The 15479-nt window shown below is 46.1% G+C and overlaps 1 protein-coding gene across 1 annotated transcript; it reads left to right on the forward strand.

The window, feature by feature from the left end:
* Nucleotides 1-4541: 4541 nt before the first annotated feature.
* Nucleotides 4542-15069, forward strand: LOC127575516 (photoreceptor cilium actin regulator-like). The gene is made up of 4 exons (XM_052025450.1): nucleotides 4542-7240; nucleotides 7928-8134; nucleotides 8225-8303; nucleotides 14902-15069. Exons 1-4 carry the CDS (start codon nucleotides 4542-4544, stop codon nucleotides 15067-15069), a joined length of 3153 nt encoding a protein of 1050 aa, XP_051881410.1.
* The last annotated feature ends 410 nt before the right edge of the window (nucleotides 15070-15479 follow it).

A 15479-nucleotide genomic window follows, 5' to 3' on the forward strand; every position in this document is an offset into this window, starting at 1 on the left:
TACGAGTGGTTGGTTTAGAGGTGTAAAGAACAGCATTTATCTTAAAACTTTGGTCAGGCCATAAATGGAATACTGGATCTGGTTTCACAGCTAAATTTCAAATTTACAGCTCCTGCATTTTTCTTGAATTTTCCCACAAGTCCTGTAGATTAACTCCACTCCAGAAGAAACTTGGTGGAGGCGAGATGCAGCATTGTGGCAAGAAGCATTGGAAAAAAAAATGTTGGGGCAATGAAGCAGCTTTGGTTGACACCATTCTTCACTGATATTGGGTCTGTGGTGGACCCGATGGTTTAAAATCACTGCTTGCATGCAATTAAGCAGCAAGCAGAGGATGGAGACAAATTTTTGTTGGCAGCTAAATTTGAGGAAGATGTTCCACAGATCCTTTTGATTGATGGAATCAAACATTTTGTCAAAAAATGCAGTAGTTTTGTAAATTTTCATCACCAATATCACTTTGGCAACAGTCCTTGCCTTGCTCTGAGGCAGACACTTACATATTTTAATTTTACTGAGGTTCATGAAGAATTTCTGCCTGAAAGATGGTGACAGATGTGGACTTCAGCTGAGGACCTTATTCTTCTTCCTTCAATCCTTGAGCAGTTTTTCCTGTGATGTTCCCTCTGCTCTTTCTCCCAGGAAATGCGTAGTCATGCAGAAGTCCTTCTGCAGCTATTATATCACTTCCTGGAGATGTCTTAAAGTTGTATCAAATTAACTGTAGAACTTAAACAAAAGCCAAAATAAATCAACCTGGACAGTAGTGCACATGAATCTACTACCCTAAACATTTAATCCTTCCACAATGAGTACAAAGTGGATGCAGTATGTATCTTTTACAAAATCACGAGCAGCTCACCAAGGATAATTCAATGGTATCCCCATAGGACAAAGGCAATAAGTGATGGAAACATTACCATCTTCAATTGTTCCTCCAAGTAATTTATTACCTAAGTTTAGAAATCTAATCACCTTTCCTTTATAGTTACGTAGATGGTCTCAACCCTGCAACTCTTGTCTGAACACTTTTGGAGTAGTTTCACAAGAATTGCAGTGATTCCAGGGATGACTCACCATCACAATCTCAAAGGCAATTAGAGATAAGCAATAAATGCTGATTTTGCTTGCTATACTGACATCTCTAACGTGTTTGTGCAAATACAAGTTTTACTTCAACAAATTCTATGGCATCCAAAATTGATCTCATTTTCATCCCAAACACTTGGGCAAATATTATAAGAGTAGGGACTAGTAGAGAGAATTGGAATTCAATTAGACCTGACAAACTCTGAATTCTCTTCTGAACTTGTAGTTCTGCAGTTACTATTGTCAACAGTAGTTAACATTTGATTCAGAAATCCAAATTAACTATCTGCAATTCCTCAAACATTATTTGGGTGACAAAACAAAAAACCCTTCTTTAGTAATCTTTAATCACAAATCCTGCCATTAAAAGTTTAAGAGCGTCTGAAAGGGTGCACAACAATGTCACATATGATCAGCTCACTAGTTGTAGAAAATCATGTCGTAGAAAAAAAGCATCTCATTCTTTGGGATTGGTAGTGCTGCACGCAAACATTACAATCTAAGGAAAGAATTTTCTCTCTTCATGCTGGTAAATCCTATACAGAGAAGTTATTGTGTCTATGGTTAACCCTAATACTAGCAACAGCGACTGATAAAAGAATGACAATATGATGCTGAGAAACAAGTAATCCACAAGGGTCTCATCTTTTGTTCTGTTGAAGAAAGTTTATTGCTCCAAATTGGATTCCTGGCCTCTATAGGATGCCAGTCCAAATTAATTGACTAAAACACTGAAAACTATGAGTAAACTTAGTTGCAAAAAAATTTTTTTTTTTTTTTAATCATACCTAGAGACTAGTATAATTGATGTTACAATTTTTGTAAGAAATTTATTCCAATTCTATTGCAATAAAAAGATGCCAAGTAATTTAAAATGGCCTTCTTTAAAGAGATGGAAGAATATCATAAAAACTTACATTGGAATCATAGACTCTTACAGCAGGGAAACAGGCTCTTCAGCCTACCTTGTCCATGTTGACCTTGATGCCTATCTGTTATTCCCATTTGCCCACATTACACCCAGCAGCAGATGGCAGTGAGTAACGTCCACTGACTTTGGCTCATCCAAAAATCAAGCTTTTTTGCTAGTGTGATTCTCATTAGCTTCAGACCTTAACCTTTCTAACTATTCTTCTAAAATCCCTTTCCCCCGAACATCTCAACTGCTCCACTTTCTCAATTCACCTACCTCCACCTTCCAACCTCACCAAATTCCTCCTTAAACTTTGCTTTTCATCTTTGCAACGTTCACTCTGTTTCCTGGTTCCCCATTCTATTCGGTCAAAAATCACTGCCTTGCTGTCATTTTTTACATCTGTTGCTCTACCAACTTCCCAAACCATATTCAACCATAGCTTTTTTTAAAGAAGCTACTCTATTTTAGGACCTGGGTGCTGCTGGTATCTATTGCTTGTTCCTAATTGTCCTTGAGAAATTGGTGGGTGAGCCATCTTCTTGAACGGCTGCAGTCCTTCCAATGAAGGTATACACAGTGATTTTGGGGAGTGAGTCCCAGGATTTTAATCCAATGACAATGAAGAACTGATAATACGTTTCCATGACATGGTGGTGTGCAACTTGGAGGGGAACCTGCAGGCTCCCATGCACCTGCTGCCCTTTTCCTCTTCGTGGCAGAGGGCATGGGTTTGAGACACACCAGTGGAGTAGCCTGGGCAAGTAAATGTAGCACCGGTGGTTGGTGATGTGCCTTCCAGGAGGTTATTCTATCCTGGATAATACTGAAATACCTGGGAGTTTCTGGGGTTGCAATCATTCAGGTAAATGGAGTGTATTCCAGTATATGCTTGTGACTTGAGGATATTGGAATGTGTTTGAACTACTCAGTCACAAATCAACTCCTACCCAGCTCATTCTTTCAAGGTCATTGGAGTAATCTGCAGATAGCCGATATTAATTAACTCAACCTAGCCAGTGGATCAAATCAGGGACTTGCCCCAATTTATCTGACTCAGTTCCACTCTTGCAAGTGCATCTATTCTGTCTGGCATGAGAATAATGTTTACTATTGGTTTAATTAGGTTGCAGCTTCTCTAAGTGAGTAACATTTCACTAACTCAACAAGACTTTGATTAAAGTTATATTATTGGAGTTGAGCACACATTGTTTGACACTTCCACACAGTACTGACAGAGTGTTGCCATAACATCAGAAGAATAATTATTTTTTGAACACAGCGATAAACTGCATCTGCTTACTATGCTATAAAAGATCCCACTGCACCAACGTAAAATCATGTATATTCTCCCCCTACTGGCTGACTTTCATTCCTCAACCATCATTAAAATAAATCTCATTGCTTTTTGTGAAACCTTGCTGTATACAAATTGGCTGCTGCACTGGCTTGCAAAACAGCAATAATAATTCAAAGGTATCCCATTGGCTGTGAAGTATTTAGAGATATCTTGAATAGAAAAGGCAATTCATACTTGGAAGCCCTTTCTAACCGCTGAAAGAAATTGTCCAATACAGGTGAATGTAATCATAGGCTTAATAAACTCAGTCTGTAAAGACTGTTGCTGCATCTGTTGTCTTCTCTGCAGCACTTCAAGATTTCAAGGTTAGACTCTGGAAAAACAATTATGGCAAGGAAGGCTTTGGTGTTAAATACAGTTGAATCAAGGCACCGGTGAATATTTCACTCTCACTAACCCCTTAATTGATTCCAATGTCTGCTTAATATTTAAAAAGTATACGCAATTATTGTTTGTTTCACATTCTTTGCCAGTATTTCATGACAATGCAAAGAAGAACTGATTGATGAAACCTGATTAATCTGATAAGCTTGGAATCTTATTCTTAGCAGGCCTGCTAATGCACTTAATCCACAACATCTGAAATGTGAATGTGGCGAGGAAGGAAAAAGGAAAGACCAGCACTTCAATAGGAAAGATATTCAAGGATCTGCTGAAAGAATGATTTTATTGTATTCTAAATGGCCAGAGCTTTGAAACTTGTCAGCCTACAAGTTTTTGAAGAGCAAGGAGCCAACTGAAGTCAGACGGAACAAGAGCATCTGCAGCTGACAGCACTGCCACAGGGTAATGTTAATCCTTCTATGTGCGTATTGATTAATATTTTTCACAGCCTGAAGAAAAACAGCAATGGGGTGCGCACCATCACAAAGTGAAATAATACAGCACCTTGCAAAAAGTACTTTTAAACCTCTAAAGAAAGCCACAGGCCTGTCGTCTGTGGACAGAACACCTACTGACAGCCAACCCTTCTTGATCAGCAAAGGCTTGGGAAACTCTGACAGTGAATCTAACCTTTCCGAGGATGTGCAAGAGGATACCAGCGGTCCCAGGAATAAAGTTCCACACCAAGAGGGGAGAGGCCGATGCCAGAATATCCCTGCATCTGTGTTGCCCACAGAACTGCCTGAAATTTACAATAAAGAAACCAATGGGGAAAAATTAACAACCAAAACCAAGATGGCAATAACAGAAGTCACCAGCTCACAGGTACGTGCTCCCCAGGACACAAGTATTCAGAAAGACCACACAGACTGTGACCATTCCAGTGATGGTTACGCAGTTCAGCAAAGCAAGAGAAGCAAGAAAAAGGGCCGCCATGCTGCCAAGCAAACAAAGAGCGCCAAGCTGAGGTCAAGAAGCCAATCTAGAGGTGAAAATGAAGAAAAGGTAAACTTTCCTACATCACTGGTTGAAGCCCATCATGCAGCATATGCTTATCTCAACCCTAGCCTTTCTAAGTATGATGCCATCCTGAGTCTAACTGATCAGGCCACACAAACTCAGCTGATGCTTCAACAGATGGTGAGCTTCCTGACACTTCGCTTCGAGGAAATCAACCAAATGCTGGAGGAAATAGCTGCTGAAGGCGAGAGGCTGGTCAGAGACATTGGCCCTCATCTCACCTGGCCTGCTGAGAAAGGAGACTCGAAAGAACAACCTGACCTCTTGCAACAGCTGCTGCTTTACACGGTGAACAAGATGCAGGCAACCAATGGAACCGTGACCTCTCTGACTGCCACTGTCCTGCAGGAAACCTGTGACTATCTGCAGAGTGCAGCAAACATTTTTCAGAAGAGGTTCTTGGTGAAACAACAAGTGGATGAGAGGCTGCAGATACTGATTGACCAACTGGGGTCTTGCACGATGCAACCAGCTCACACCAAACCAAGGGACGCCACCCTTTATTCAGAGGACAGTGGCATTGGTGGGGATACAGACTCCACAAAGGAATGTTGCACACTGAAGGAATATAGCAATCCTGAGAAAGATATCAATGCAGCGAGCTGCGATTCCAATGCTTACTCTTTGTGCAGGAAGTCCCATCCAAATCCCCCTCTCTCAAACCTAGCACGAACGTCGTGTTGCTGCTCAAATTCTCATCACCATCAATGCAGAGGCGCACCCTGCTCACCTCCGGAGGCGAAAGCTTCGTGCTCCCGACCCTCTGGGTCGGCATCCAGTGCTTCGTTGAGGCAGAACAGGTCGCTGGGGTCGTTCACCAGCGTCGAGTGCGAGGCCCTGGCTCACAGCGAGTCCATGGACTTCTGCTCGCTCGGCGAGGACGACGACGAGGAGGAAGGGAGCGAGTCGGATTCCACCGCCGCCGGGAGCCCCCGGAGGCCGAGGTCGTCGCCGCCAGGAACCACAGGCGGGCGGACCGCCCTGAAGAGAATAGAGAAACCGGAGAACGAGGAAATGACCATCAAGATGAAGGACGCCATCAGTCACAGAATCCAATTCGTCCCCACGCCCACCGCGTCGCAGGCTTGGTCGGACGACGAAAGCAAAGAGCAGCCGGCGAGGCCCCGCAGCGCCGGCGGACACAGGAGCCGCGGGCCGAAGAAGCGTCGCTCCAGGTCGGCCGAGTCGCTGCGCAGCAAGGCCGAGGACCCCACCCTGTTGGAGTTGCAGAGGACGCAAAAGGACCTGAGCCGGCGGCTGGACAGGATGCACCGGGCCGGGGCTGGAGCTGAAGCCGGTCGCCGGAAGGGAGCGGGCAGCCCGGCCGCCGCCGAGCCCCAGGCAGCGGGCAGCCCGGCCCGAGCCCAGCCCAGCGCCACCAACACGAAGCTCCGGGCCTCCCTGCGGCGGAACTTCAGTGTGTTGCCCAGCCCGGAGAGGCCGCCCGGCCAGGCCAAGGCCGGCGGGTCGGTGCAGCTGCTGATCGGCAGCTTCAACCGGGTGGGCGCCGAACCACCGGCGCCTCGCAGGCCCAGTGCTCCCACCCTGCCCTCGGTTCCGCACCTACCTCACAGGAAACAGCGGGCCAACAGCTCCCCGGTTAGTGCCGCCGCCGCCCTCCCCACGGTAACAGCGTCGACCGGGACGGACACCGACGATTTCCCGCCGCCGCCGCCCACGACGCTCGAACTCGCCGCTGATGCCGCCGCGCCGAGTTACGCATGCGCAGCAACGGACACCGACGCGTACTTGGTGGCGGGAGACGGAGGCGCATGCGCAGCGCCGGGCACCGGCTCCCCTTCGACGACGGGCGCATGCGCAGCGCCGGGCACCGGCTCCCCCTCGGCCACGGGCGCCTGCGCGGCGGGGGAAGCGGCTGGCGGCCCGGCCTCCGTGTCCAAGGCAACGGTGACGCAGCGCCTCATGGCGTCGCTGGACTCGGTGGCCCTGCTGCCCAGTCGGCACACGGGAAGCGGCGCCGGCCCGGCAGGGGCGAGGAGGCTTCAGGGAGCGGCGGAGCCCGCGTCTGGTCCGCGGTGGCACTGCGGCGGTGCCGGCAGGAGCCAGGAGCACACTCCCGGTGCCGAGCCTCAGCGCCGTTCGAGGCCAGCGGGGCCGCTCCAGGACTGGCAGCCCTACAAGATCATCAACCTGCGCTACGCCGGCGATTCCGGCCGCCCGGCCGAGAGCGGGTCGGCGCTGCCGCAGCCTGACGCCGCCCGGCCGCCCGGTCCGCGCAAGGTGGCCGCTGCTGGGCCCCTCTCGGACAGGCGAGGGGAGGAACCGAGCGGTCCGGCGCCCGGGGGAGAGGTCGCTGGTGAAGATCGGGCAGCCTTTCCCCCCGGCGCACTCACAGCGCCTTCGCCTCCCTTGAAGAGAGCGTGCCAGCAGTCAGAATACTCCACCCAGCCATCCCTCAACCCAACCCCACCGAATGTGAACTCAACCCAGTTGTCTCTCAACTCGAAACAATCGTACGTCAACTCAACCCGTCCATCCATCAGCTCAGCACAACCATCCGTCAACTGCACCCAATCGGCCATCAACTCAACACAATCATCTATCAACTCGTCTTGTGTCAGCTCAGCACAACCATCAATCAATTCAACACAACCTTCTGTCAACTCAACCCAATCTTCTCTCAATTCAACACAGCTGCTCATCAACTCAACCCATCCATCCATTAGTTCAACCCAATCGTCTGTCGGCTTAACCCAGCTCGCTGACAGTTCAATCCAACCATCCATCAGTTCAACCCAGCCATCCAACAGCTCAAGGCATCAATCTGTTTACTCAACACATGCATCTGTGAACTCGACACATCCATATATCAACCCAATCCAAGGATCTGACGATCCAACCCATCAGTCTGTCAATTCAACCCAACAATCAGACAGCTTGACACTCAGCAGCCCTACCACCTTCAAGAAAATGCCTCAAATGAAACGTATATCTCAATCACATTCGCCAGATAGGAAACTTGCCAGTCCACCTTCTCAACCACGGTCCCCTTTGCAGGCAACTAGATTTACAAGTCCACCTTTACAGCCTAAAGCCCTATTCCGACCTATTGGTTATATAACACCCTCCCCTTCTGCAATGAGGAGATGCCCAGATCCAGTCTGGGAAGCCAGGCCCTTCCCTCAAGCTCTCACCAACAGACATCCAAGCCCACCAAGAGTTAGTAAACAGCAAACTCCTCCGGCCAGTCCAACAAGATCCCATCCTGTTATGGCAAGGAAGCTGCCGAGTCCTCCTACCCATCGAAAGCTTCCAAGCCCACCTACACAACAGAAGCAGCCCAGCCCATTCCTGCACCGTAAGCTGCCAACACCCCCTGCTAGCTCCAGACAACCAAGTTCAGCATCGTGCGCCAGCAACTCTTCACCACCCATCTCACCAGGTGTGTTGCGGAAAGGGTCTACCGACCAGTTCGAGGATGATTGGGAGTCTCAGAGGTCTGCAAAAATTGGATCCAATGCTTTATCCATATTCTGTCCATTGTCTAACTCCATATTTGAAGCTAAGCCGCCTTCTGTAAACTGTTTTAGCACTGTGCATGCAAATGGCCAATCACAAAACGTCACTCTGGGAGATGGTAGCCCAATGATGTCCAGAGCAACATGGAGGAACAGTTTTATGCTCAGGAAACCAGCAGACCGACAGAGAAGGTTGACATTGAGTGGAGTCCACCCTCAGCCTTTTAAGAAGAATTATCTTCTGGATTGTAAAACTGGAACCCAGGGTAGACTGCCAACTTCAGCTGGAAGTGAGCCTACACTCCACAGCATTGGGTAAGTATTACACTGGCTTCAATCAGTATCGCAGAGAGAATGTTTTAATGTGGCTATTCAGTCATTAGTTGAAGAGAATGACAGAATAAAAAACATGTTTAAATAGTTACCTTCATAATCCCCTCACATCCCTAAACATTTAAGAATAACAAGAAGTTTGAGGAGAAAGCGCTTTGATGTGCACCCACTACCCCAGTTATCCCTAGAGAAACATCCCTGCAGATGCTGGAATCTTGGATGAAAAACATGATGATGCTGGAGGAATTCAGCAGGCCAGGTAGCATCCGTGGAAAAAAGCAGGTGGTCAACGTGTCAGGTCAGGACCCTTCTTCAGGACTGGAGAAGGGTCCTGACCCGAAACATTGACTGCCTGTTTTTCTCCACCAATGCTGCCTGGCCTGCTGAGTTCCTCCAGCATCATTGTGTTTTTCACTCCAGTTCCCACCCTTGTCCTATCCTTACTGTGGCTGCACCTCTATCTCAATTCCACTTTTACTGCTCTATTCCTTACTTTGTCAGCTGTGGCTCAGTCCCAAGTACGTGTCTCCCAGTCAGGTAGCAGATTCAGGTCCATTCCAGAGCTTTAGTTCAAAATTCTGAGCTGACAAGGCCAAAAGAAGGGAATCCCATCTATCAGGTGAGTCATCTTCCAGATGAGGAATTAAACTGAAGCTCCTTCCATCTCAAGTGATGTCAATTTATGTCAGCATTAACTTTTTGAAAACAGATGAACTAAACAGTGGAAGGTGAGGAAACAAGGAAATAGTATAGTGGAGCCATATGGATAATTATAACCAGAGATTGACAGATAGGGATATCTTATTAGGCATCCCTTCAGGGTCAAGGCTGACTGTGGGTTTTGAGATGGCTGGTGAGGTGAATGTGGGAGCTGCAGACACTCCCCCAGCTGGGGCAGGAAGACGATAACTTGGGAGGTAGTGTGCGTCTTCCACCACTTACACTGAGTGCCTGTGTGTCCCCAACAAAAGGATTCAAAGTTCTTAGTGCCATCTGAATGCTCCTTCTCCATTGTAAGCAGTCTTGGACCAAAGATTCCTACAGGTGAGGATGCTGCAATTTTACAGGAAAGCAGGAAACTAGATATCTATCATTGGGAAACATCTGTCATTAAGGAAGTAGCAAGATGTTCAAAAAATCATTATTCAGTTCAGCAGATTCAATATGGCATTATCAAAGGGAAATAATATTTGCCAAATTTACAAAGAGCTTTTTGTGGATGTAATGAACAGGGTGGATAAAGGAGCACCAGAAAACATAGTGTATTGAGATTTCTGAAGAACAGTCGATAAAGTGTCATGGTTTTGTGGGGATTGGGAGAGAGTAGTGTTTTGGCATAGACAGAGGATTAGCTAACCAAATGGAAAAAGAGAATTGGGATAATTGAATCAGTTTCAGGTTGCCAAGCTGTAATAAGTGGGGTGTCACAAGGATCAATAGTAAGGCTTCAACTATTTGGCAACTGATCAGAGAGGTCATGCAGAGCATAGGTTCTTTCTGACCATGTGCCTTGCCTACCCCTGAATTTCACTGTAGTTTCACCAGTACTGGAAGCTGGACAAAGGCTGCAGATTGGGAGGGCTGGGGAGAGACCGGATGTCAGGAAGTCCGTGCAAAGACTGTAGATCAAGAAGCCTGGGGAAAGACTGGAAACTGAGAGGCCTGGGAAGAGAGTGGAGGTCGGAAGGTCTGGGGAAGGGAGTGTTCAGAAGGTCTGAGAGATTGGAGATAATCTGATCTTGGTACAAAGTGCACTCTATGCCCTTATTGCTCTCTGGGTTTCTTCCAGAGGTGTTCTGGTTGGAGGAGTTCTGATTCCTCAGCTGTGGGAGGGCAGAGGATGGAAGTCAGCTATGTTTGTCCTTGCTTGGTTATGTCTAAACTCAGAATCAGGGTCTGTATCAGGTTTATTATCACTGACATATGTCGTGAAATTTGGTGTTTTGCGGCAGCAGTGCAGTGCAAGACATAAAAATTACTATGTTACCAATAAATAAATTAGTGCAAAAGAGGAATAACGAGTAGAGTTCATGCGTTCATGGACTGTTCAGAAATCTGATGGCGGAGGGGAAGAAGCTGTTCCTAAAGCATCAAGTGTGGGTCTTCAGGCTCCTGAACCTCCTCCCCGATGGTAGTAACGTGAAGAGGGCATATCTCAGATGGTGAAAGTCCTTAATGATGGATACTGCCTTCTTGAGGCACCGCCTCTTGAAGATGTCCTCAGTGGTGGGGAGGGTTGTGCCCGTGATGGAGCTGGCTGAGTCTACAACCTCTCAGCCTCTTTCAATCCTGCACATTGGAGGCTCCATACCAGGCTGTGATGCAACCAGTCAGAATGCTCTCCACCGTACATCTGTAGAAATTTGCAAGAGTCTTCGGTGACATACCAAATCTCCTCAAACTCTTCATGAAGTAGCCCTGTGCTGCCACCAGAGATGGTCGATCCTGACATCAGACAGATCATAATCGTAGATTCATAGACATACAGTATGGAAACAGGTCCTTTGGCCCAATTTGTCATGTCAACTAAGATGCATGCCTTTCATTCCATTTGCCTGCATTTGGTCCATATCCCTCTAAAACTTTCCTATCCATATACCTGTCCAAATGACTTTCAAACGCTGTAATTGTACCTGCCTCCACCACCTCATCTGGTGCTCATTCCATGTACCCACTACCCTCAGTGTGAAAAACTCACCCATCAGATCCCCCTTAAATCTTTTCCCTCTCTTTTCCTTTTCAATCTTTTTATTGAATTTCAAATTAATTCAAATTCATATGCGTAACATTGATAATTATACATATGATGTGAAGAGATCGGGATAACAATCTTTTCCCTTTCATCTTAAATCTATGCCCTCTAGTTTTACACTCTCCTACCTTGGGAAAAAGACTGCCTACTCTATCTATGTCCCTCATTATTTTTATAAGCCTCTATAATGTCACTCCTCAGCATCCTTTGCTCCAGGGAAAACAATCTCAGCCTATCCAGTCTCCCTCCACTCCAGACTACCTCATTGTGAGTTTTCTCCACTCTCTGTGTATGTTTAATCACATCCTTCCTACAGCTGGGTGACCAGAACTGTGCACAATACTCCAAGTGCGGTCGAAACAACTTTTTGTACGACTGTAACATGATGCTCCAACTCTTGTACTCAGTGCCAAGGTTAATGAAGACAAGTATGCTATTCGCCTTTTCCACCAGCCGACTACAGTGTTGCCACTATCAGGGAACTATGTACTTGTACCCTGATCAAGAACACTCCCCAGGTCCCTGTCTTTCGCTGTGTATGTAGTCCCAAAATGCATCACTTCACACTTGTCTGAGTTAAGTTCCATCTGCCATTCCTTTGCCCACTTTCCGAGTAGATCCATATCCTGTTGTAATGTCAGATAGCCCTCTTCACGATAATCGGAAAGATATGTTTCTGTGAGTATTCTGTTGGGCTATTGCCTGACTGGTCTGTTGTCCACCTCTCCAAATTAGACACGTTTCCAGATGTTTGTGAAGTGGATTTTAGAGGGTTGACTGGGCCTTGTGCATTCAGCTCCTGTGTAGTGGTTGTTGTCTGGTGGGCTTTCTGGTTTATTCTTAAAATGTTTTGTCGTTGCTTAGCTATCTTGGAGACCACTTAATTGTCAACCATGCTGCTGTGGCACTGAGGTCACCAGGCAGGATAAGGGCAACAGACTTTGGTGATTTTATACAATAATATGGTGGTTTCTTCGGTCAGACCACATAGATTTTAATTTTTGATACTGAATCTTGTGAAGGATATATGTTATAATGCAGGTTCAGCAGGTTGAGGCTAGCACTTACATAGAACATTACAACACAGTACAGGCCCTTCGGCCCACAATGTTGTGCCAACATTTTATCCTGTAAGATCTACCTAATCCTTCCCTCCCACATCGCCCTCCATTTCTCTATCACCATCTGAGAGTCTCTTAAATGTCCCTAATGTATCTGCCCCCACAACCTCTGCTGGCAGTGCGTTCCACACACCCACCACCCTCTGTGTAAAAAAAAAACTTACCCCTGACATCCTCCTTGTATCTTCCTCCAGTCACCTTAAAATTATGCCCCATCGTGTTAGCCATTGTCACCCTGGGGAAAATGTCTCTGACTGTCCACTCGATCCATGCCTCATATCATCTTGTACACCTCTGTCAAGTCACCTCTCATCCCCCTTCTCTCCAAAGAGAAAAGCCCTAGCTCACTCAACCTATCCTCATAAAACATGCTCTCTAATCCAGGCAGAATCCTGGTAAATCTCCTCTGCACCCTCTTCTAAAGGCAACCAGAACTGAACACAATACTCCAAGTGTGGCCTAACCAGAGTTCTATAGAGCTGCAACATTACCTTGCGGCTCTTGAACTCAATACCCCGACTAATGAAGGCCAACACACCATACGCCTTCTTAACAACCCTATTGACCTGTGTGGCAACTTTGAGGGATCTATGGACATGGACCCCAAGATCCCTCTGTTCCTCCACACTGCTAAGAGTCCTGCCATTAACATTGTATTCTGCCTTCAAATTCGATCTCCCGAAGTGTATCACTTCACACTTTTCCAGGTTGAACTCCATCTGCCACTTCTCAGCCCAGGTCTGCATTCTATCAATATCCTGTTGTAATCTACAGCGACCTTCTACACTATCCACAAACCTATCAGCAAATTTACTAACCCACCCCTCCACACCCTCATCCAAGTCATTTATAAAGATCACAAAGAGCAGGGGTCCCAGAACAGATCCCTGCAGAACACCATTGGTCACTGACTTGTAGGATTAAATTGGAAGCACGGTTTTCTGATAATATAGTCAACTAATCTCTACTACTCATCCAGTCAAGGTCTTTGATGGAGCTATTATTCACCCTAAACAGTTCACCTTCTTTACATTGGACGCCATATAATAGCTTTAGACAACTGGAGGTGATTTGGGCAATGGACAATAACTCAGGATAGTTAGCTCGTCTAATTTCTGAGAGAGCAGAAAATCTGGAGTGTTGATACTGGACCTTGTAGCCTCACGCCAAAGCTTTTCCTTAGCCCAGCGTGTGCTCCAAAAATCAGTTATGGTTCACACTGCATCAGACCTGTGGCAAAGATTGCAATGTGAGCACAGCTCCAACAGCATTTCAAGAAGTCCGATAATGTCCAGGACAATGCACCCCAATGAAGTGGTATCCCGTCCTTCACCAGAAATGTTCACTCGTCCGCTGCAGTAACTTGACTAAGCTGTTCCGACAACACCTCCAAAACCCATGAAATCAGCTGCCAACAACAGCAGGTTCCTTTCCAATTCACACACCATTCTGACTTGGATATAAACATATCACCATTCCTTCATCAATCAACAGCACTGTGGGGGCATCTTCACCAGAAGGACCCCTGTGGTTCAACACAGCAGCTCACCAGCATCTTTTCAAGGGCACTTATGGGTGGGCGATAAACGCTCACCTTTCCAGCAATGCTTGGAAGGATCAAAATGAATTTTAAATATCCCTGTCAGTTTACTGCTGAAAGAAATCTAATCCTATAATTCTTGAATGCTAAAAGGAAGGAGAAAAGGAAAGGATAGGAAAGGAGGCTAAAGGTGTGCTGCGAAATTACTGTCCTAATGTGGGCAAATGGGATTAGTGTAGATGGGCAAAAAGGTCAGCATGGATACGATGGGCCGAAGGGTCTGTTTCTATGCTGTACAGCTCTATATCTCTAATTTGATTACGCGGTGTGATTCATTTAAGTTATTTTCAATTCTTTTCAACAAAGACGTAAATCTCATATACAAGTAAAGCCTGCGTTTAATAATGGGCACAACTTCATGCAACACTTATTTAAAAATTCTTTTAACACAACTTCAGTCAACTTGGCTTTGTTGTTTTTATTGAGCTCTTTGACATTCAGATTACATTGAAAGAACTGGGGACACAGTCTCAGCATAAGAAATTGAGCAATTTGGAATAAGATGCGGGAACAGGTCTTCATTCAGAGGATTGCAAGTCTTTGGAATGCTGTACCTCAGAGGGCTGTGGTTGCTCCATCATCGAGGGTATATTGATATATTTTTAGACACTGAGAGAATCGGATGATGGGGTTGAAGGACAATGTCAGTGAAGCTCGGGATCAGTCTTATTTGGGTGGAGGAAGGAGACGAGGGAGGAAGGGGTGACGGGTGGTGCTGAGGGAAGGAAGGGATACTGACTGCCATTACAGGACAGAAGTGTAATTTAAACATATTGTGTTACAGTGTTCTCTACTGCAGTCGGTGGTGAACTAGTTAAATTCATTCTAATGGGATTGTCATTGCCATTAGCTGCTTATTCTAATCCCCGTGAACTACTTTTCTTCCCACAACAGTTTAGATGGAAACTCTGAGAATGAAGGGGGTCCATGGATGGGCTATTATGTTTCCGATCTGAGAAGCCCCAGCCGATCTGTCTCGCACCCAGAACTGTGCATCGTTGGCCAGAGGCTCCAGTGAGACTTGCAGAGTGACGAATAAAGGTTCTGTAAAAACCATGTGGGGTTTCTAATGCTGCTTGTCCAGGACAAACTCAGATTATCTGGTTGTACAGTGGCACGACGAACTAATCCTATCTATCCTTCATTTAATGAGGTTGACCTACTTGAAATTATGCGCTGAGCATTTTGAAAAAAAAATTTTAATTTCTGATTTTTGTATGTTGATATTGAATGACTTCGGTTTCAAGACATTGTATTGGGATAGAATCAAGCCCCAACTCAAGGGATTAAGGTCTCCTGAAGCAACTTTTATTAGAATCAATCCAGTTCTGAATGGTCATTAACATTTGAACTGCTTTATCACTGAACCATAAATAAGGATTTAAAAGATAACTAAACATTGGTCACAGAATTAGCGTGACTGTTGTG

Source organism: Pristis pectinata, chromosome 10 (genome assembly GCF_009764475.1).
Source record: "Pristis pectinata isolate sPriPec2 chromosome 10, sPriPec2.1.pri, whole genome shotgun sequence".
Classification (NCBI taxonomy): Eukaryota; Metazoa; Chordata; class Chondrichthyes; order Rhinopristiformes; family Pristidae; genus Pristis; species Pristis pectinata.

Coding starts and splice junctions, on each gene's coding strand:
- LOC127575516 (XM_052025450.1), top strand. CDS start 4,542: ATGGCAATAACAGAAGTCACCAGCTCACAGGTACGTGCTCCCCAGGAC. Junction 7,241..7,927: donor TCTCTCAACTCGAAACAATC/GTACGTCAACTC, acceptor TCTCACCAACAG/ACATCCAAGCCCACCAAGAG. Junction 8,304..14,901: donor TTGAAGCTAAGCCGCCTTCT/GTAAACTGTTTT, acceptor CATTGCCATTAG/CTGCTTATTCTAATCCCCGT.